This window comes from Chaetodon auriga, chromosome 7, assembly GCF_051107435.1.
Source record: "Chaetodon auriga isolate fChaAug3 chromosome 7, fChaAug3.hap1, whole genome shotgun sequence".
Lineage (NCBI taxonomy): Eukaryota > Metazoa > Chordata > Actinopteri > Chaetodontiformes > Chaetodontidae > Chaetodon > Chaetodon auriga.
The window spans coordinates 17,589,064-17,611,375 of NC_135080.1; the positions used below are offsets into that span (position 1 = coordinate 17,589,064).

A 22,312-nucleotide genomic window follows, 5' to 3' on the forward strand; every position below is an offset into this window, starting at 1 on the left:
GTTTTACTAAACAGCATTTAACCCATATTGTCCTCCACACTGTTCAGCAACCAAAGTCAGACATTACGAGAGGAAAACTGACTAATGTGGTCAAAGGATGAGAAAGGATCCACCTCTCTCTACGTTTGTTCCCGTATCTTTTCCTTCTATACCTCCTTCACCTCCTGTCTGCACCTTTTTGTCTTTGTTCCCCCTTTCCCTCCCTCTCTACCCCCTCAGCTTTCTCTGTCTCCCTTGTCTCCCCTCTTCCCACTCACGCTCTCCTCTACCCGCCTGTGTTTTATTACCAGGCCCCTGTAATATCGCTGGATATTAAAAAATATACATCAACCGAGCAATTATGGGCTATCAAAAAGAATAGGTTTAGCCCGGGGCCCTGCGAGTGCTGCACGGTAGATGCATTGAGATGAGATGAGAAGGAAGCGAGTGAGGAGGCTCACCTCGGCTCGAGCCACTGAAGCACGACCAAGATCGGTGGAGATTGTAGAACATTTTAGATACTGCAGTCTACATCACATGGTAGCCATCTTGAATGCATGAAATTTAGCATGTTTCATTCACACATGCACACAAACACACATTCCATGTCACAGGCAGATTGAAACATTTCCAAATGCACACAGATGTATTCATCTCTGAATATTCATACACAGGAACATACTGCGCACATACATTCACACAAACAATCACAAGTGAGAGATATTGTAATCATATACACACAGACTCACACACTCATACACACACCATTGTTTGCGCTCTCTCGAGCTCTTTCGATGTGCAAACATGAGCGTCGTTGATGTTAACTTGCACTGCCAAGGCCTCAGATTTAGATGGAGAAAATAGCCCCTGTTAAGGAGCAATAACATTTAGAGAAGGGGCTGAGAAGACTCTTTTAATAGGACTCACTTAAAATTCATAGTTGCTATGCAAAATAAATCAGCGATTTCCTGCGCGGGGGCAGTGGGAAAGGGGATGATGGTGTGGGGAGCGAGGGAGAGGGAGGGGCTGCGAGTGAATAAGAGATGAGGTTTAAACGTTGGCAGTCCCAAGTCTGACACATTCCATCATGTCGGAGGTGGGCGGGGGTTGAGGGGGCATGTGCATACACACACACGAGCACACACAGGCCTCGCACATGCACACAAACACATATACATCTAGTGCCCCCTTCGGATTCGGCTCTATCTAAGTAAAGTACTGTAAGAAAAAAGACACAGAAACATGCTGAAGGAGTCGGTGTTTATTTGTTTGTGTGGGGGGCTACTGTATGTGAGATTTGTGTTTGTGTATGCGTCTATGTGTTTGTTAACTCTATAGATATAAATTATAGATCGATTGATACAGCATGGCCGTTATTATTCTCATTATCGCCTTATCACACATATACTGGTATCAGTGTAAAGACTTTGAAAGACAAGTTTGAGGTCATTTAAAATGTTGGTTTCCGTTGAATGATCTTCTCAGAGAGAACACTTCCAGTTCAACAAGCGTGCTGTCATGAACTTGGTATGGATATACATGAAGCCCATACGATGAATCCTACTGACTTTTCCTCCAGTGCCTAGTGATAGTATCATGATTGGGCATCCTCGAAAGGCTCAGTCTTTCACGAGCAAGAATGGAGTGAAATTCATCACTTTGTGAACACATGATTGTATAAAGGATATTACTACATGGGCTCAGGAACACTTCATAAAACCCAACTTTTTTGGAATCAGGCTTGTATGTACAGTATGTACCACTGAAATAAGAAATAAAAGAGCAAGAGACAATCTGCAGCATTTTTCAGCCTGATTGGCTGCAGAATGGGTGAGGTTTAACACATCAGGGTAATTCAAATACTGTCAGGCAAGTTGCCATTCACACAAGTACAGTATAATAAATGATTCATTATAAATTCAAGTACTTTAATTGACTTGTGATTGTCTAACCCTCCTGGCACTCCTAGTACGAGTAAAACTGCACCAGACTGGCACTTGTGTGAAGCCAAAGCAAATGATTACAAAGTTATCTGTAAACACTGTTTGACCCAGGGGAATGCTGTATGTGTGGGGAGGCGTGTGTGTATTTCTAAAGAGTGTTTGTGTGTGTCAGTGCTCCTGTTTTGGTTTGCATCTGTTTGTGCATGTGCATCCCTATGATTTTTTTATCTTGACAGTGTGTCTACACTTGCATACTGTACAAGCGTGCAAGGCCAGTACCTCTGTATTTGTCTTTGTGTATTTCTGAACGTGTATGGGTGTGTGCGTGCTTCTGTCCTTATTCGTGCATGTCTGTATATGTTCAAATGCGTGTGTGTCTGTGTGAGACAACAGCACGGCCAGCGGACTTGTCTGCTGCGTATGAATAATCAAAGTGGTCTTTCTCATCATTAAATCATTGCTGTCCTGGTGGGAGCCTGAGGAGGGAGATGGAGTGAGAGAGCGAGGGAGAGGGATCATAGTTAGCGCTGCAGGGGTACATGCTCTCTCTCTCCTCCATCGTGTAGTGTGGCTGAGATGTGTCATGAGCACAAGTCTTTTCTTCTCTCTGTGCTCGCCCATTTAGCTCCCCCAGACACAGCCGCTCTCATGCACACACATTCATACATATGCACGTACAGTATAACACTCATACCAGTGCACACAGACACATTATTCTGGAGTGTACAGACATTCGCACACCAACTAAAACACACATATCGTTTCTCTGCTTGGAAGAGAAGGCCTCCAACCTCTACTGCACAAGTATCTGCCACATGTAGCTGCCACTGCTGTCCTTTCCAGTGACACAGTGTTCACCATAGCACATATTTACATATACTGGAAACCTAATAAATGTATGGTACTAAACACTGGTGTGTCAAATGTAAATAAAGATGAATTAATTCATCGCTCAGCAACAAATCAACAATTTTAATAGTCAATGAGTTATTTAAAGCTGCTACTATCAGTATTTTTATGTCAACAATGGATCAAATCTCTCTGTGTCATGTAAAAGGAGTCACTCATATTGACAAACCCACAGAGAATCGTTGCTGTTCGCTTTAGCTTTGCATAGCTTTAAAGCATCTTTGCCCTCATTGTTTTGGTTTTCTGGCCCACACCTTTAGTGTTTTGATTCACTCTCACCGTTCTCATCATTAGCATTTAAAGCAGCACCAGACAGCTGTTTTCAAACCCGCTGTGTGCTACCTGCCCAGTAACGAACAGCAGACTAATTTAGCAACTTGCTGGTGAACCAATTTAGCAGCTAAAGAGGCAAACATTTCCCTCAGGAGCTGGAGGAGATGAAACAAGAACTACCAGGAGAGTGGAGGTGGACAGAAACAGGAAGAATGATATAATAATGAGGGATAATTTTGCTTCGTAACTGCTGTATGTGTAAATAAACAACTGTTTGCAACCATCTTTGCCAGAACCGCTTTAATGGATGATGATACATCTGTGTTGAGTTTGTTGGTTTCACTACCCCCAACTTGGCAAAACGTCAGTTTGTGTAGCTTTTAAGTATTTTGTGAAGTACAATCATTGTAAACTGAATATCTCTGAGTTCTCTTTAGTCTCTGGGACATTGCGATGGATGATTTCACTGTATTTGGATTGATGATTAAAAGAATCATTAGTGGCGACCTTAGTATAGTGTCTCCAGAAATTGTTGTCTGCAAACAAATAATCTCCTGCAGTGAATTATAATCAGGTTAGAATTTTCTAAATGTTAAGCATGTCGTCTATTGATCATAGGGTTGGTGGTTCAATCTCCACCTCATCCCGTCCATGTTGCATTCCTAAATTGCCCTTCCTTAGCCCGGCATGGGGAGGGTTGCATCAGGAAGGGCCTCTGGCATGAAAAAGCCTGGTGTTTTTCCAGCCTGAGTGTTGCACATCGATGAACAGTGTCGTGCTGCTTTGCCTCAACGAGATTTCCTCAGGTTTATAAGCCCTCACCTGGCAGCAATCAGATCATCTGAATAGTTTTACCTGCATTATAACGGCCAAAAAAATGAATCAAGGTAATGTTCATAATGTCCATGCTGATGGAGATTAACATATTCTTTCAGGCTGCTCAAACTGCAGAAATTAATATGGTGTAATCCACTTCAGGAGCTTCACACTTTAGAGATCATTATGCCGTGAATAGCACCTGAAAGTCTCAGTGAGTGTTACAATCAGGAGACAGCTTCATGCGAGTAGAGAGACAAAGACAGAATGAAAGAAAGTGTGAGTACAGACTGTGAGTAGTCTGGGTGAGAGACTTTTACAACAGATACTCATTCTGCTGAACGACACACACACACACAGACACACACACACGCGGGCTAGATGTGTTGCTAATGAGCCTGGTGTGCGGTTACGGCGTAGAGCCAGACTGGCTCCACGCTCAGACCGATGGGAGTTCAGTCAGGAGTCACCACTTTCTTCTCCGTTCCTCCACCTCATCCTCAGAAAGCAGCATGTTACCGTTCGCTGTCATTATCAAAGCGGGTGCAGGCTTACCTGAAGGGCTCCTTTTCAATCTCAAAGTATTGCGGGAGACAGGGAGACTCAAACATGAGTTCATGACGGTCCCTGGAGTGTTTAAATGGTTGTCATAATTGTCAGAGAAAAAGAGAAAAGGCGTTTTCTCAGTATAAGACAAGACACACAGTCAGAGAATTTATGTGTGCTGTGTTTTTCAAAATATAATATGATATCATTTTTTTTGTAATAAAAAGATTAACACATAGCACAATAAAGCAATTATTTCCAAAGTGATGCTTAGTGATGTTTAATACAACTTGGCTAACATCTCACTGATATCATTGTCTTATTTTTTTTTTCCTTTTTTTTGCTCTTCTCCCTCTCTTCTCCTAAACGTCTGCCCCCTCCATCCAGTCCCAGCCATGATCACCTCCTACCCCAACACCACTCTGGCCACGCAGGGCGAGGAGAAGAGGATGAGCTGCATCGCTCACGGGGAGAAACCCATCATGGTGCGCTGGGAGAAGGAAGAACGCATCATCAACCCGGAGACCAGTCGATACGTAGTGACGGTCAAAGAGGTGGCCGATGAAGTCATCTCTACGCTGGTGGTGAGTGCTCAGTTTTAATGCAAACATGTATTTAGCACACAGCCTTCAGTTATTTTTCATCCATTCAGACAGATGGAAAGCAGGGAGGGGGAAAGAGTCGTGCTCAAACATATTCACATAGTCTTAAATTCCTCAAGTAGACTATAAAATATTAAAGAGCTCCCTTTCAGTTCAATTTAATGGTTATTAAAACACAGTATGAACAAGTACATGTGTAATGCAGTAATGTAAAATCGTGAAGAATATGTGCCCTGAAGTGATTTAGTAGTGAAGTGTCTCACATAGGTTAGGATGAAGGGGATTTGCCCCCTCTCCAGTAAAGGACAAGAATATAGAAGCTGGGTTGTAATTTTAGATTCCTGACTGACAGGCCCACTCTCTACCCACCTTAATGCCCTGCATGTGGTGTGCGTCTCTGTAGATTATGCCAACAGTTCGTGAGGACTCAGGTTTCTTCTCCTGTCATGCCATCAACTCCTTCGGTGAGGACCGAGGCATCATACAGCTCACAGTGCAAGGTGAGCTCCCGCTCGTCTCATATTCAGCTCAGCCCTCAGTAGGTGTTTTTCAGTGTCTCTGTGTAAAAGACGGCAAAATTCCTTCCAGGGATTGTAAAGTTTTCTGTCTTTTATCAATCTAATTGCTGCACAGTGTGACTCCTGCTCTTTGCAGTGCAAACCATAATCTCTCACTGGGAAAAACAGAGACATTCATCCGTCTGGTTGGCCTGCCATGCTGTTCTTTGAGGACTACCACTGTAACACTCTGTCGTGCTCACACTTTTTCTCAGAACCACCCGACCCACCGGAAGTGGAGATCCGGGAGGTTAAAGATCGGACCATAGCTCTCCGCTGGACCATGGGCTTTGATGGCAACAGCCCCATCACAGGATATGATATTGAGTGCAAGAACAAATCAGGTAGACACAAATTCAGGGAAAAAAAAACATCATGTAACCATCATGTATATGTAAAAATACAAATGATGCTACACAATAAACAAGAAATCCCGATATAAGAAATGAGAAATGCTACAATGCTTCGGTCACAGTTCATTCATCTGCCTCTGTTTCTTCTAGCGTCATGGCTATCAGCCCAGGTAACCAAAGATGTGTCACCGCAGCTCAACCAGGCCACCATTATTGACCTCCACCCTTCATCCACTTACAACATCCGCATGGTCGCCAAGAACATCATTGGCAACAGTAACCCCAGCAATGAGCTCACCATCACCACCGATGAAGCAGGTTACTGAACTTCTCACGATACTGTGCTTGCATAATGAAATTAGCTGCTCAAAAAATAAAAATAAAAAAAAACACATTATGATTTCAAAGGATTTTAAATCTGTCCAGTCAACCAGTCAAACTGGAATAATTTTTCTCAGAACATAAAATAAACCTTAACACAAAGACTTTCTCACTCTGCTCTATAGAAGACTGACTCTGTGACTGAATGCTGCACTGTTGTAGTGTTTCCTCCTGGCTCTCAAACCTGTTGAATCATCATCAAATAATTATATTAAGGTTGCTTTAAATGGAGGCCATCATCTTTTATATCTAGGGAAACAGTTCACTGTTGCTTTTAGTCAGCTCTATCAGTGTTCACTTAGCTTCTATTGCCCATAATGATCCCCCCCACAGGCATACCAGCACATTAAAATGCCCCATTTTACTGGATTTATTACTAAAATAAAGTCATAAACCTCAAATTAAATAAAACATATATCATTTTCTCACATTACTTTAAAGGTTAAAGTTGATGATGTTACAAGTTTATGTTAGATTATTATTAAGTTGAGGTGGAAACTGACAGGCAGTCGGATGAGAGAGAGCATGACGGAAAATACACTCTCAACTCAACAGCACCACCTAGTGGAATTAAATTGAATATAAAGGGACTCGCTCTCTCAATGGCTGATAGTCTTTCACTTTAACACCAGCATGCAGGAATGTTGAATGGTGTGCTTTATTTGCAGCTCCTGACGGCCCACCACAGGATGTCACTCTGGAGCCCACCTCCCCACAGAGCATCAAAGTCTCCTGGAAGGTAAAGTCCTTCTTTACGTAGATCGCTATGAGCCGTGCCCTGAAAAAGACACCAATATGTGGACTCTTCTATAATCTCATCCATCATTTTAATTTTAATGAGTGGTTTACTGTAGCATTTAGTATTTAATGTTTGAATAGTTTGGGTAAAAGTTACCACATCGTGTGACGTATTGTTTTCAAGCAGTTTTCTCTCCCGAAACTCGCCTTGCAGCCTCCCCAGAAGCACCTGCAGAATGGCGTGATCCGGGGCTACCAGGTGGGCTACAGGGAGTACAGTCCTGGTGGGAGCCACCAGTTCACCATCATCAGCGTGGACACCACAGGAGACACCACAGAGAGCATCACGCTGGACAACCTGAAGAAGTTCACTCAGTACAGCGTGGTGGTGCAGGCTGCGAACAGAGCAGGCACCGGGCCATCCTCACAGCAGGTGGTCACCAAAACCCTGGAGGATGGTAAGGGGCGGGGGGGTCTGAGTGGATCTGATGTGTTGTTACTGTCAATGTCCTTGTGTCCAAGTCCTTGTGTCCATTCAGAGTTTACTGGTTTATTACTTAGCATAACATCATATTTGCTGTCGATTACTTGTTGTTTGACTTATAACTTTGACTGTGTTGAACCAAATTTGACCTCATACCTCTTCTACTTGCCTTTTAGATGCAATGGCTCTCAAAAAAAAGCTCCATAATATTCATGTGAAAAGGCTCCCCTCTACTGGACATTTGCTGAATTACAGCAAGCAAACAAATGCTCAATATTCAGTACTGTTCAGCCGAAGTGTCTGACAAAGGAAGACATTTATACTAATTTTACAAAGTGAAAAAGCCCTACCCTTTATTCGCAATAAAATGATGCATTGGGTGGGTTGTTTTTTTGAAAATAATTTTTTAAACTAAATGTTCCTGCTTCACAAAAACACCAGATGTTTCTAACATGCTGAAAACTGTCAGCATATGATGTCATGACTGTGTTAATATTTTGCATGTTTCATTTGTGATACTACCTACATGAAGGGACCCCTCCATGAGCCTCCATTAAGCCTCCACTCCAACACTGTGTCTCTTCTGTCTCTGATAGTGCCGTCTCGGCCTCCTGAAAATGTCCTGGCTGTAGCAAAGTCCCCAGAGGTCATATCGCTCTCCTGGATGCCTTTGCCTCGAGAGGCTCTCAATGGAAACCTGCAGGGATACAGAGTCATCTACTGGGCCAACCTGCCTGATGGAGGTATTAACATTAACACACCCAAACACTGATATCATGTACAGATCGATGCAGTTTACTGCCCATTTAATACTGATTTGTCATTGATGCAGGCTTGGTTTTGCTTTGCTGGTGCTTGTTGTAATGGTTCACCCACCAGGGGAAGCTGTGGGCTTGTCATACTGTAATATGCTGTTGTGAGTTACAGACGTGGTTGGATAAGTCAACCTGTCATGTTTGAGTGTGTGTGTGTGTGTTTGTGTGTGGGACAATTGTGGCTCATGCACCATTAAACTCTATCTATTGTATATTTTGACTCATCCGATTTGAGGGTAATGAGACACTGCTTTGCACTTTGCTCGAAGTTTAAGTGTAAGTTTCAGCAGCTTATTTGCTCGAAACTTTTTATCTGCTTTAGATTTACTTGGTGAACAACAACATCTGATTTTCACACATTTGTGCCGCGCTACAGTGGAAGATGTTTGTTTTTCTAACCCTGATCAACAGTATAAATACAATGACTGCATTGCACAGAGGGAATATTTGTGGTTCCTGTATTTTTCCCCTTGAATGTACACCCTGCTGTATAGCAGTGATCTAGCCTGCAGTCTGGCTGGTCTCCATCAATAATTCACAATGCAATAACTCAGTGAGGCCCATTGCCTCAGCTCTGAGTGACAGGGCATGAGGGAGGAGAGGGAGGTAGAAGACAGGCCTGGAGAAAAAATGAAAAATAACCTGTTTTTTTTTTTTCTATAATGCTTCTAAATACAAAATACATCATTGTGCAGGGGAATGCTTACCATTCATGCTCCAGACTGTACATTTAGGACATTCTCAGTTGACTCTCTCAATAGCTCTCGTAACAGGTAACAAATATTTTAACAATTTTTCGATGCTGAATTAACAGTTGTTGGTATTAATAGTCGTAGTAATCACACTAAGCTGCACTGTACCACTGTAGTGAGTATCACTTTTGATAGCCATGCTTATTAACACGTCGCCTGTCCTGTGTTAGAACTGGGAGAAATCAGGAACGTGACCACCAATCAGCCGTCTCTGGAGCTGGATGGCTTGGAGAAGTACACCAACTACAGCATCCAGGTCTTAGCCTTCACCAATGCCGGAGATGGTGTCCGCAGTGAACAGATCTACGTCCGCACCAAAGAGGACGGTATGGCTCATTACCAGATATAACAGAAAAAATACACTCAAATTTAAGTTCAGCCTACTGTTAATATTGTACAAAACAGAAAAAAGTCAGTAAAGGCTCTTGTTTCTAACTGCTTGTTGCTTTTACCATTATAATTTAACCTCAATGCTTATTTAAATTCTTACTTGTAAATCATATTGAATTAGGTGGGATGATGAAATCAGTTGAGTACTATATGTTATGAAAATGACCAAGCAAGTAAGAAGAGATGCCAGGGTACTTAAGATTGGGGTCAACTTAGTCCACTCGAATTCTGTTTGAGTATATTTGATACTGAGGAACATGAAACACTAAAACACTAAGTTTAAGTCGAGGTTATGTGGTGCAATGCAGTGGAGGAATAATTATTGCCCACGTATAACCTAAAACTGGGGACCTTTGGTCCCCTTATGCTTTATGATGATAATAAATGTTTCAATGTGATCCCTACACTGTTCTCTTCTTCATCAGTTCCTGGTCCTCCAGCGGGGGTTAAGGCTGCAACCTCCAGTAGCTCTGTGGTGTTTGTGTCCTGGTTGCCTCCACTCAAACTCAACGGCATCATAAGAAAATACATTGTCTTCTGCTCGAACCTGCATCCGATGGTAATAGCATTTGTATACCAAGAGATTTTCACTGATCTTTATCAAATTTGTCAGTCAAACGTTAAAACGTGGCAGAATGGCCACTGGTACCCTTGCTGAACATGTGCTTTGACTCAAAACATCTGAATATTGTGAAATGGAATTTTTCTGGACACTGCTGCTACTCAGTGATACAATAATCCTTCCTCTCTCTCTGTTTTACAGGTGATGAGTGAGTTTGAGGCGTCTCCAGATGCGTATTTCTACAGAATCCCCAATCTGACCAGAAACAGACAGTACAGTATCTGGGTGGTGGCTGTGACAGCTGCAGGTCATGGCAACAACAGTGAGAAGATCACAGTGGAGCCTCTGGCCAAAGGTACAGCACCCTCACCAAGCTGACCCGACAATAGCACGTGACATCATTTAGATTTGTAAAGTTATTTCCACCCAAAGCATAATTGATGATTGAAGTAGAGTATAAAATGTCATCAGTCAAGCAGGCAAAGATAAAGTGTAAATCTGGGATCTACAGGCCAGTCCTTAGACAAGTAGAAGGAATTTAAATCTATAAAATATGTCATGTAGTCAGGGGACGGAAGCTTACTCTACAACAGATAGGGGTCCCTTAAGGTCAAAGGTTGGGAACCGCTGGCGTAGTCTACTTGATATGATAGCATCAATTACATTAGAGCATCCCGTCAGACCACCAACAAAGTTGTGTGTGTGCTGTTTTTAGCTGCAGCCAGGATTCTGACCTTCAATGGGACAGTGACCACTCCCTGGATGAAGGACATTGTTTTACCATGCAAGGCTGTTGGAGACCCTCCTCCTACCATCAAGTGGCTCAAGGGAAAGTAAGTCTCACATAAACAAGCATGTAGTGTCGCTCAGTGCAGACATGTTATCAGACCTTCATAGATATCGTGACAGCATTATGACTTACAGTGATAATTTTCCGAACATTGTTTCTGTCTCTCTTCAGCACTAATGGAACGCCTACACCTGTTCTGGTGGATGGTCGTCGTAGTGTCCATAGCAACGGCAGCTTCATCATCCGCACAGTGAAAGCAGAGGATTCTGGGAATTACAGCTGTGTGGCCAGCAACAACTGGGGCTCAGACGAGATCACACTCAACCTGCAGGTCCAAGGCAAGGATGAGTATTGGAACACAGCAAAAGTGTATCTGTGCTTTGAGCTTGAATAGCTGCAAGGTTACATAATATTTCTTAGCCCAGCAGATCTTTAAACACAAAGGTTTCTACCTTTCATACACCATCCTCAGCAAATGGTCACTCCACCTTGGCCAGTGTGTTGTTCCAGCAGAGGTCACAAATGCTGACTATACAGTGAACTTTTGTTTATCCTCAGTCCCTCCTGACCAGCCACGACTCACAGTTACCAAAACCACCACCACATCAATCACATTGTCATGGATACCTGGAGACAACGGAGGGAGCTCCATCCGAGGTGAGAGCAACACGGAGGCACACATATAACAAATGAATCTGAAACAGCACAGTGAGCACTTTCATGGCAACTTAACGTGATGTAAACACACAAACATACATTATCCTTTATAAAAGAGGAATCGCCTCCCTTCAGCTCCCTGTGATAACCAATGTCACCTCCTCCTTTACTCCGGTCTACCACTCCTGTTTTTCATTATCTGGTGGTCGAGCTGAACATTTGAGTCCTAAACGGTAGATTAAAAAGCAGCAGGGAAGATTAGGTCTGTTTAAGTGAAAGATTAAAGCGCTCCATCTTAAAGAAAGCACAATCACAGTCAGAAGATTTGGGGTGATTTATCATTGCTCCTAATCATGGGGCTCCTGTCTGTAGACTTGCAGTCCCTATAAAAGCTGTCCATGATACCTTCTCTGTGATACTTGTTTTGCTCCCCTGCTCACAGCGTCATCCATCACCAAAATACACACACCTAGGCGCGCAGGTGTCTATTTTTAGCCAGGCTCTAGTAAGGCAATGCTGGTCGTTCGGCCTGTCCTCAGACTGGAACACTCATGTCCAGATGACTGTTATTGAATAACTGAATAATTGGGTGGATTGCCATGAAATTCAGTGCAGTCATTTTTGGTGCCCAGAGGATGAATCTTAATGACGTTAGTAGTCTCTGACTTTTTATTTCGTGCCACAAACACTTTCCATATACTCAATACTCACTGATTTACTGAAACGTACTCTTTATTGCGGGTGTGAAATATTGACTACTGCTCAGCTATAATTGTAGAATGTTCTTCAGTAGTTACAATATTAATAGACTAAAGCTGATGTGAGGTATCCATAGTTGTATCATAATTATAGACAACTCCATGCTATACTTACATATTATTCAGCCCCAAATCAGATAAAATGAAATAGATTAATTGGATTTTGGTCAGGTATTTGATGGTATTTACAACTCAGAAACTGTAGGATAACTCGACTACAGTAAGTTTGATGAAAGCTGAGTCAAGACTGACAACTGTGAGCTGAACCTTACAAGCTGTATCTGAGATCTGAAATAGCCGGTGTGTAGAGGAAGGACATGTTTGATTTAGGTAACAATAAAATTTCCACTAGTGTCTCATCCATATATTGATATATATATATAATATTTTGGTCAACTGCAACCTCCATGTGCCACAAGTGTTTCTATAGACTTTTGTTCTTGTTATTCTGTCTTCAGTCTTCAAAATGTCTTCTTAAAGTTGTCTTACATCCACTAATAATAAAAAGGGCACTAAAATGTAAGTTTGTTCATATTGAGATTTCTGCAGTAATAATAAAACGATTGTTTTATAGGAAAGACATGATTTATGAGCAAACAAAAGCAAATGTTTCTGTATAATGACTCCAAATCATCTGCCTCCCCTGTTTGTCCCTTCTCTCGTACTCTCCGCAGGTTACATCCTGCAGTACTCAGAGGACAACAGTGAGCAGTGGGGCAGTTTTCCCATCAGCCCCAGCGAACGTTCGTACCGTCTGGAGAACCTGAAGTGCGGCACCTGGTACAAGTTCACCCTGACGGCTCAGAATGCAGTGGGGCCCGGGCGCATCAGTGAGATCATTGAAGCTAAGACCCATGGGAAAGGTAAGGAGGTCCACACCAGGACGAATGAAATTAATGTGTTTGCTGCATTTTGAGTTTTGAGTCTTAGAATCAGTCAAACATCAATGAAAACAACTAATTATGTTTAAAAAAGGCAGCGTCCTTTGGGAGTCATGTTCCCAAACTTATGTTGTAATTGTTCTCTATTAACTGTACTGGTAGAGTGAATTAAAGTAGGTAAGGGAATATTTTGTTTTCCCAGTCACTGAAATTTGATGACTTAATACCATTTTGCTTTCACTGATCTTAAAACTCATAACTCAAAACTCCTGTTCTTATTCCTTAGAGCTGGTTTGCTAGCAGTAATGTCTTTGACTTTGTTATATTCACAAAAGTTTTAATGGTGGCGATCACTTTTTTCTCTTTATGTTCTCCTCAGAGCCGCAGTTTGCCAAAGAACATGAACTCTTCACCAGCATCAACTCCACCAGGGCCAGACTCAACCTGGTTGGCTGGAACAACGGCGGCTGTCCAATCACCTCCTTCATACTGGAGTACCGAGCGGTGGACTCGGCCACCTGGACCACTGCCCAGCGCACGTCGCTGACCAAGAGCTACATCCTGTACGACCTGCAGGAGGCGACCTGGTACGAACTGCAGATGAAGGTCACCAACAGTGCTGGCTCAGCAGAAAAGAGGATCACGTTTGCTACTCTGAATGCTGATGGAAGTAAGTTTGGATTAAACAGACTGCCACAGAGTCGCACATGTATAGAGGATCAGTGGGTCAGGATGGAAGAGAAGTGTCAGTAGCAACTTTATGGACTTTTAAAAGAGTGATGGAACCTCAATATGTGAGTTTAATTAGATAACATGAATGACATAGAACAGGGAATGAGTATAAAGACCAATGAAAAGGGTTCCCCCTTGTTTTATCTTCTTTTGTGTTCTTTGATATCAGATCTCATCCAGTTTAAGGTGTTATGAGACATTGCTACAGCTTTGAAGTAGGGTTCCCCTATTTCACATTAACACATGATCAGAGGAAGGAGGGTTGAGGGCAAACGTAAGAAATTAGAACTCAAAAGTGAAATGACTATTTTTTCATGATTACAGCAGTTTAAACAGTGTTGCATCCTTTATTGCGACTGTTTGTGGCAGCAGTGTTTCAGCATGAAGTGCCATTCTGCAGCTCTGCCCGACAGTACCGTCTGTGCTCCGAGAGTGTTTGTGAATAAGGCAGTTTTGTCAGCCTTTGAACAAACTGACAGGTATTCCGACGCCTCGGCTGAGTCAGAAAACGGGCTTGGTCTTCAGATTCTGCCTGTGCCCTGGTGTAGCTTTATTTGTCTTGAGCTACAGATTGTGTCAGTCATACACACAGGAAGTGTAGAAGCTACAAAGAGGCACAGGAGGTGGTGAGAGCTCTGTGCTGCACTCCAGACTATTTATTAATTTCCTTTGAAGGGTTTTGCTGAGACATGTAAGCTGCCTGTCAGGATTTTATGTGTGAGCAGATGTGGTTTTGCATGTGTGTAAGTGTGTGTGTGTGCGTGCATGTTTGTGTGGATGCTCAGTTTGACAGTTGGTCCGTAGCTCAGCTCAGCTGTTGAGCAGCAGCCCAGGAGACTAACAGGACATGTTCAGTCTCTTAGAAACCTGGTGCCCCAGCTCCGATCTACTATGACTGATAGAAAAATATGTTTTAATAGTGAAATTGGGGGGGGGGGGGCAAAGATCCAATTTCTGTGAGCGACAAAATAGTCAAGGAATGCCAATGAAGTAGAGATGAGTTTGAATCCAGCTGAACTGGACACTTACAATTGCCTGTTTATGTGATGTCTTCATCTGTCTTTATGTGTTGGCTCTGTCTACAATGAACCCAGCGTGTCCTGAGAGGCTCCAGACTGCTGTGACCTTGTTCAAAAAATAGATGGATGGCTAGTAATAATAATAATATACAGAAAGCTCAAGTTAGAAAAGTTCATAAAGGACTTATATTGCTTTGCCAGTATGTGCAGAACAGACAGAATTGCTTTCTAAATCCACTAGAAGAAATGCAGCATAAGGAACTCGCAGATTTCTTTAGTGCTGAAGGATTACAAGTCTGCACATTAAAAAGCACGTATGTGGAAAATCACTATTCAAAGTTTCATTCCCAAGCATTTTTTGCCTGTGCAATCTTTGACTGCACTGCCTAAAAAATATTTTTCTTCCACCTTTAACTTGCAGGAGTTATTGTTTTTCAACCTTATTATGCTGGTGTTCCACAGTAGTTGCTTGGAACAAATGTCTCACATTAACAGCAACAAAACCAGCAGAACAAAACATTATTAAAAAACCAGGAGGTCATACCTCATCGAGCAGACAGACTTAAGGCTGAGTCAAGCAGCAACGCTGCAGATGAACAATCAGATGAGACTCTCTGTGTCTGTGCATTAATTCCTCATAAACGTGTCTATTCATGTGTTTATTTTAAAAGGCACCATCCCTCCCCTGCTGAAGACGGGAGATCCCATCTCAGACAACATGTCGGGCAGCGGAGGTCTGAAGATGGTGGTAACCATCACCTCTATTCTGGTCGTAGCTGTGCTGGTCTTCATCATGCTCATGGTGCTAAAGAGGAGAAGGAGGGAGCAGAGGCTCAAGAGACTCAGAGGTGGGTTGGCAGATCAAATTATGGTTTATATTTGAAAATGGGATCGATGCTCTACTCACCACTTCAGCAACACAGTTCAGCTGTAGCCTACATCTCCTCCAGCACTGATGGAGAGTGAGTGCTGAGTGCATGCAGGTGCATAGGCTACCTGATTTCATCCTACAGCTTTTGGAGGAAACTAATACCATAGAGAAGGAGGGTGTTTGACTTTCTGAGGTATGATCTTTGACATGATTAGAAGCATACATTGGATTCAAAATATAAAATGATCATATCTACAAAAATAATAGCATGACAATAATATATAAAATAAAAGTCTAACAAATGTAGACATAAAGAAATTGAGCGGGCATGATGCCTGTGCATGTTACAACACCTACACATATCCAGTCTATGAGCCAACATGCCTGTGTGCAAACGTGCACAGAGAAACACACTTTTAAACACACATGTTCAATGTCATTGAAATCTTTTGATAAACCTTGAAAAACTGAGGTGAAACTTGCAATCAAGAAACTCCATTAGTGGTCTTTTGAGGTCAAACACCTCCACTTTCATTTCTCAAACTCTCTGACATGCTTTCGTGGCCCTTTTGTAAGTGGAATTATCAGTGATTGTACAGTATTTCCACTGCTGTAGCTTATCAACTAGGACAGTGCTATTATGGTATTAACTGCCTCTTTGCTGACTTCACAGATGCCAAAAGCCTGGCAGAAATGCTGATGAGGTATGTACGCTTAATTTTAATTTATGCTAGCCGTTTTCCTTCAAGCAGTGAACATAAATCACAGTGTAGCCCAGAGTTACAGTAGCCATCAGTAAAAATAAAATATTCTGCACACTGGATATGCTGCCCCTCTTGCCTTCTTACAGCTACTTATCAACTTGAATGGAATTGAGCTAGCATTTCTGCGATACAATGCAGAATCACACAGCTGAGAAGTAATGGATTTTTCTCATTAAACTCCTCAGTAAGAACACACGGACTCCAGACACAGTGAACAAGCAGCAGCAGACGTTAAGAATGCACATCGACATCCCCAGAGCCCAGCTCCTCATCGAGGAGAGGGACACCATGGAGACGATTGGTAAGATACTTGAAGTGAGACCTTGTGCTTATCAGTCAACATATTCATTATGCTTATGATGATAATTTTTTGCCCTATCTCTATTTTCTCTTCCTTCCTGCCTCCCCCTCTGTCCGGCTCTCTCTGTCATCCCTTAGATGACAGGTCCACTGTGCTGTTGACAGACAATGATTTTGGGGAGACAAACAAGCAAAAATCCTCCACAGTGACCCACACAGTCCACTACCAGTCTCTGTCCCAGGCCACTGGACCGCTGGTAGACGTGTCCGATGCCAGGCCTGGAACCAGTGAGTCCCACCACCGTCAGTGCTCAACATTTATTTCCTTTCCTACTAATATTAATAGTACTGTGCCAGTCCTGTGTTACTAATGAAAGCATACTGTTGAAAAACTGTCTTGTGGCCAAAGCTGGGTTTTTGTTTTTATTTGGTTACTCAGCAGCCATGAATCTTGCACTGCTAATTTTCCTCCTGAATCAACATAGTTATATTCTTGTAGCAAGTTGTCACTTTAAAAGAAATTTGCCTTAGCACCATAAGATATAAACACTGGTAATAGCATTTCATTGTGCATTCATCTGAGTTATACACAAGGCAAATAGCTTTTCCACCTTGTCTTAGCTTAACCGTAGTTTGCCCTCATACAGCATGTGAGCCGCCTTCCAGCGGTGAGATTACAAAGACACAGCGGCCGTGCTGCAGAGCGGCCTCTGTGCTTCTGGTGTTTGAGCTCCATTGAAGCAGAACTGATGAAGAGTAGCGATCTCCCTGCCTCTTCTTGACACGTCCTCTCCTGATTGCCTTGCTCCAACTGGCCAGTTGGACCTGAGTGCACACATGCACGCACAGACATGGACACGCACACTCAGAGTAGTGATACACTGAAATGATTTTAATGTTTTCCCCAAAAAATTGGCCAATAGATTCACTTTTGTAACAGTTTTAGTGCAGACTGACATGCAGGTAACATTGTGCTGATTAAATGGTTTCAAATTTAAATTCTGTTGCAGATTTTACAGTTAAATTAAACACTCCTAGAAACAGAAGCACAAAATATGAAGTCATGTTTTTATCCATAGACATTCTGTGCTTTTAAAGTATGTTTACCAGTTTACCAACTGCCATCAACAACAGTGCGCCCACATCGTGTATCAGGGCATCTGCAAAACACACACACACACACACACACACACACACACACACACACACATATATGGAACAGCACAGAAAGATATCACAGTTCAGCACGAACACGCACTTGCAAACACAACCTTAGCCCTCATCACAATCACATACACATGCATTCACACGCAAGCATATAGTCACATGATTGGTTCGTTTAACCCGGCCATTGGGGCATGAACCAGCCAGTTCGCTGACTCATCCCTTTTTTTTTTGTTGGCCAAACAGCTCCATCCTTTCATCCCTCCATCCCCTCTGATAGAATTACTGTCTGACCCACTACAATTACCAGCACCATTCTTCTCCGCACAGATCCAATCCAGGCCTTTTCTAAAGGGTCTCACTCTGATTTGGCCCAGCGGTGGGCAGAGCAGCAGCCTGTCTGGGTCAGGCTGAATATGATACTATTTATATGTCTGTGTGGAGACAGGTAGAACTCAAGATGGATGATTGCACAGAGCTGTGGGATGGTAATGTTCAGTGTTCACTCAGGGAGTAAACTGAACATTTGTACCATAACACAGCAGGCAAGACACCGATTCCCACCTCGATGTTAGAGTCCAGCTACAAATCATGTTGTTTTTGGTTACTGATGAGCCACATCCAAACAGCGCTACAGTGGGATGTTAGCAGAGTCATTGTCTAATCCAAAAACTGTCAACTGTTAACTTTGTCTTGCAGGTTTGTGTCTATCAAGCATTAGGCTGCAGCTGCTGCAGGCAATGTGTCCCTGTGGTCTTGCATTTGTTTGTTTGTTTGATGCCATCCCTAAAGACTTCATTTTTTTATTCTGTACAATGATGGCAGAAATATTTTCATTTCGTTTTATGATTGACACAGTAATTAAGAAATGAAATGCTCTCTTGGAGACTAATACAAGTCTCACAATTAGATTTTGAAAGAAAGCAATTTATATTATCCAGTCCCAGGTACACATTGACTCTTTCAGTGAACATTGATGTATGTTTATGAGTGGAATAGTGATTTACTGTTTTATTCAAGCACAATATGTATTTATTCCCAGACTAGGATCTCTCAGACTTGAAAGAGTTCAGGTCCAAGACCAAGAGAGTAACAATAAATATATAAATATATAAAAATTTTACAAATCTAAGCCATCTGTCAGCATATAATTGGCAGCTGAATCAAAACAAAATGGTGTAATGGTGATTACACTAAAACATGGAGCAGCAGTTAGAAACTCTGCTCACCAACAGCTTGTCCCGCTCTCTCCTCACCAGATCCCACTGCCAGACGCACTGCCAAAGCTGGTCCTGCCGCGGCACGGAGCCGCTATGCCAGCCAGTGGACCCTGAACCGGCCGCACCCCACCAGCTCCTCACACACCCTGACCACTGACTGGAGACTCCCCACACCACGCGCCACCGGATCTGTGGACAAAGAGAGTGACAGCTACAGCGTCAGCCCCTCACAGGACACAGGTAGAGTGGAGCAGGGTGGAGGCTGAGCTATGCAGAAACAACATGAAGCCAAAGCTTTTTTTATACTAAAAGTTAGAAAGTTGGGATGGAAATTGTGTTGCTTTGGTGATATTTTCAAGTGTGAAGGCGACCTGCATGGCTCTCACATTGAATTCTGCGCAATCCAAAACATATTGGCAGCAGTTTTTTCCATTTCAAAAGTGCAACTTTGGGGTGTACTCTTGGCTGAGGCTTCCAAGGTGTGAGTCCAACTCAAACCTGCGCTATTTCCCTCTTAAATAAAGCTAAAATGCCCCCAAAACATATAAAACCATCACATAAAGTTAAATATTGACTGTGTTTTTTTAAAGACTAGTGCTACACTCTACAACCACAATTAAACTTATGTATCATGATGTGTAACGTGTATTTATTAGATCGGGCACGGAGCAGCATGGTATCAACAGAAAGCGCGTCATCCACCTACGAGGAGCTGGCCAGAGCCTACGAGCACGCCAAAATGGAAGAGCAGCTCCGCCACGCCAAGTTCACCATCACCGAGTGCTTCATCTCTGACACCTCATCTGAGCAGATGACAGCAGGGACCAACGACTACACTGACAGCCTGACCTCCAGCACGCCATCTGAGTCGGGCATCTGCCGCTTTACCGCTTCGCCGCCCAAACCTCAGGACGTCAGCCGGGTCATGAACATGGCCGTGCCCAAGGCGCACAGACCTGGTAAGGAAGTGGAGTTTACTACACAATTCAGTTTATTCATTCAACCTTGTGTTTCCCCCAACAATCATGGAACGGACCCTCCGTCCCTTCTCCATTCAATTGGACAGGGTGTCGTTATAGGAGGGATTTAAATCAAATCCACCCACACCTTTCTCACTGTGTTGTTAGACCAGGAGGTGGAGGATGAGGAAGAAATGTATCAATTAAACCTCAAGTGCTTGCTTGGGAAATGTGAAGTTCGACAGTCAAGTGCAGTTTTAAGGACTAATTAGCTAAATCACATTTGATTGGATAGATTAAAGTCAACTATTTTAGAAGAGAAAAAAGAAAGATCCACATTTAGCATCTAAGAAACTATGATTACTGGAAAATTAACTCAAAGACACAGGATAACAAATTTTCAAAGTGTCTTGAGAGTTTGTTGTTTGTGGTAGTCCCTCAGTTAACTCTTAAAAACGACATTGTTGATGGCCACCTCGACCTACTTCTGGGGTTGCGTAACATTAGTCCTCAGACTGCTGCTACGTGCTGTATAGTCTCATTAAATCATTACTTCGCACTTTAGATTTGTGGAGAGTTGCATCTTTTTTCTCTCTCTCTTCTGTGGGTGTAGCTCCTTGTTTTTCTCTAACTTTTAGCACCTTAACACAGTGAGCAAGCCCATCACATATCACAAACCAGGCTTATGAGATGCACTTCCTCCCAGAGCACCCCAGGGATGCCTTTTATTGTAAGAAAACAGATTCTTTTTCTCCCCCTAGTAAACAATGTTTTTAAACTACACGAAGGCTCTGTCTCAAAAGGCTTTCATTACATCTACAGTTTGAGAAAAACCTGCTGTGCTGTCCTCTCAGGTTGTGGTCATCTTACCTTACACGACCCTGCGCTCCTCTGGGTTGCCCTGCAGATCAGTTACGAGTTTTGGCAGAGTATGCTGACGGGCTGCTGACCACACACAGAAGCACAGACAGACAGACACCCCTCCGCTTGACACATGTACACAGCTCATCCATCACCGCATCGGCTGTCCTGTTATAGTCTGTCTGGGGCCACGGATAATTGGCCTTGTTGGAGGTGTCTGAGAACCAGAAATGTCGGTCTGTGTGTATGCGCAAGGGTACGCAGTCCCAGAATCCTCAGTTTGACCAGACAAGAGTTGAGGCCATCAGATCTGCTTCTTGAGTTTCAAGCCTCATTATCTTTTTGCCGTTTGCGTACAGGACAGCAGACTCATATCACCAGTTCACCAGGGAGAGAGGGCAACGAAAGGCTAACTGTCAACCTTTTCTGAAGCTATTGTCACTCAGTACAAAACAGCACTTTACTGCCACAGCGGAGACCGTTGGTGTAATACCAGACTCTTAGCCTTTCAGGCTGATGTGGCATCACTGAGTGCTAGACTCTGGTGTCGGTTACTTTGGGGGATACATTATAGCATAAGAATCAAGTTGTGTTGCTTCTACAGTTTCCCCGTGGGTTGTGACCATTTGTAACAAGTTATGTTTGAACATTAGCATTAACATTTAGCACAAAAGAGGCAATATGTGAGTTGGGCTTGAGCAGGAAAATTGGGAGTACATTTCTTATGTCACGAGGAAGTTAAACTTAAATGTGTATTCTACATTTTCATTAGCATTTTAGCATTTTCAGCTTTTTTAGCTGTGTCAGACGTTATGTACTTCAGTTGACTCGACAGTCAGTGAACTGTAAAATGATAAGAATGTGGTTTTCTGAGAGGCGCACAGCAACTTTGGCAATTAATAAGTACCCAGATAGAGTATAGTGAGGGGCAGTTGGATTTACACATATTATTTTAATCACAGGATCTCTGGGATTTAAGATATTATAAGTCTTTGTAAATAGCTACTCTGGCCACCAGAATTTGTTTCTAGATATGAAAAGGTTGACTGTTCATTTCTTGCTAAAAGAGCAATGTGTAAGGTATGGCAAAAAAGGAAGGAACAGCCAGGAACAGCTGCCCGCTGCTGCAAGGACCATGGTTAATGTGAGCGGTGAGACTAAACCAGTTATGGGCCGTAAAACCAAAACTAACAGCGAAACTAACAGCATCTTATAACCAAAAAGGTTGTAAGATGC

At 42.8% G+C, this 22,312-nt stretch overlaps 1 protein-coding gene across 2 annotated transcripts in view; it reads left to right on the forward strand.

Moving 5' to 3' along the window:
* Nucleotides 1–22,312, forward strand: part of dscamb (Down syndrome cell adhesion molecule b) — a 117,845-nt gene that overhangs the window by 90,818 nt on the left and 4,715 nt on the right. Inside the window, exons 12-32 of one of the 2 annotated variants that reach the window (XM_076734956.1) lie at nucleotides 4,854–5,050; nucleotides 5,472–5,568; nucleotides 5,841–5,969; nucleotides 6,129–6,296; nucleotides 7,028–7,098; nucleotides 7,312–7,555; nucleotides 8,178–8,324; nucleotides 9,319–9,474; nucleotides 9,964–10,097; nucleotides 10,302–10,455; nucleotides 10,816–10,933; nucleotides 11,062–11,228; nucleotides 11,449–11,547; nucleotides 12,980–13,168; nucleotides 13,566–13,856; nucleotides 15,609–15,785; nucleotides 16,482–16,512; nucleotides 16,758–16,873; nucleotides 17,011–17,175; nucleotides 19,296–19,496; nucleotides 19,913–20,215. In XM_076734956.1, the coding sequence (XP_076591071.1) occupies nucleotides 4,854–5,050; nucleotides 5,472–5,568; nucleotides 5,841–5,969; nucleotides 6,129–6,296; nucleotides 7,028–7,098; nucleotides 7,312–7,555; nucleotides 8,178–8,324; nucleotides 9,319–9,474; nucleotides 9,964–10,097; nucleotides 10,302–10,455; nucleotides 10,816–10,933; nucleotides 11,062–11,228; nucleotides 11,449–11,547; nucleotides 12,980–13,168; nucleotides 13,566–13,856; nucleotides 15,609–15,785; nucleotides 16,482–16,512; nucleotides 16,758–16,873; nucleotides 17,011–17,175; nucleotides 19,296–19,496; nucleotides 19,913–20,215 (3,354 nt within the window). The remainder of the gene's footprint in view (nucleotides 1–4,853; nucleotides 5,051–5,471; nucleotides 5,569–5,840; nucleotides 5,970–6,128; nucleotides 6,297–7,027; nucleotides 7,099–7,311; nucleotides 7,556–8,177; nucleotides 8,325–9,318; nucleotides 9,475–9,963; nucleotides 10,098–10,301; nucleotides 10,456–10,815; nucleotides 10,934–11,061; nucleotides 11,229–11,448; nucleotides 11,548–12,979; nucleotides 13,169–13,565; nucleotides 13,857–15,608; nucleotides 15,786–16,481; nucleotides 16,513–16,757; nucleotides 16,874–17,010; nucleotides 17,176–19,295; nucleotides 19,497–19,912; nucleotides 20,216–22,312) is intronic. The other variant, XM_076734957.1, reaches the window with a different exon arrangement.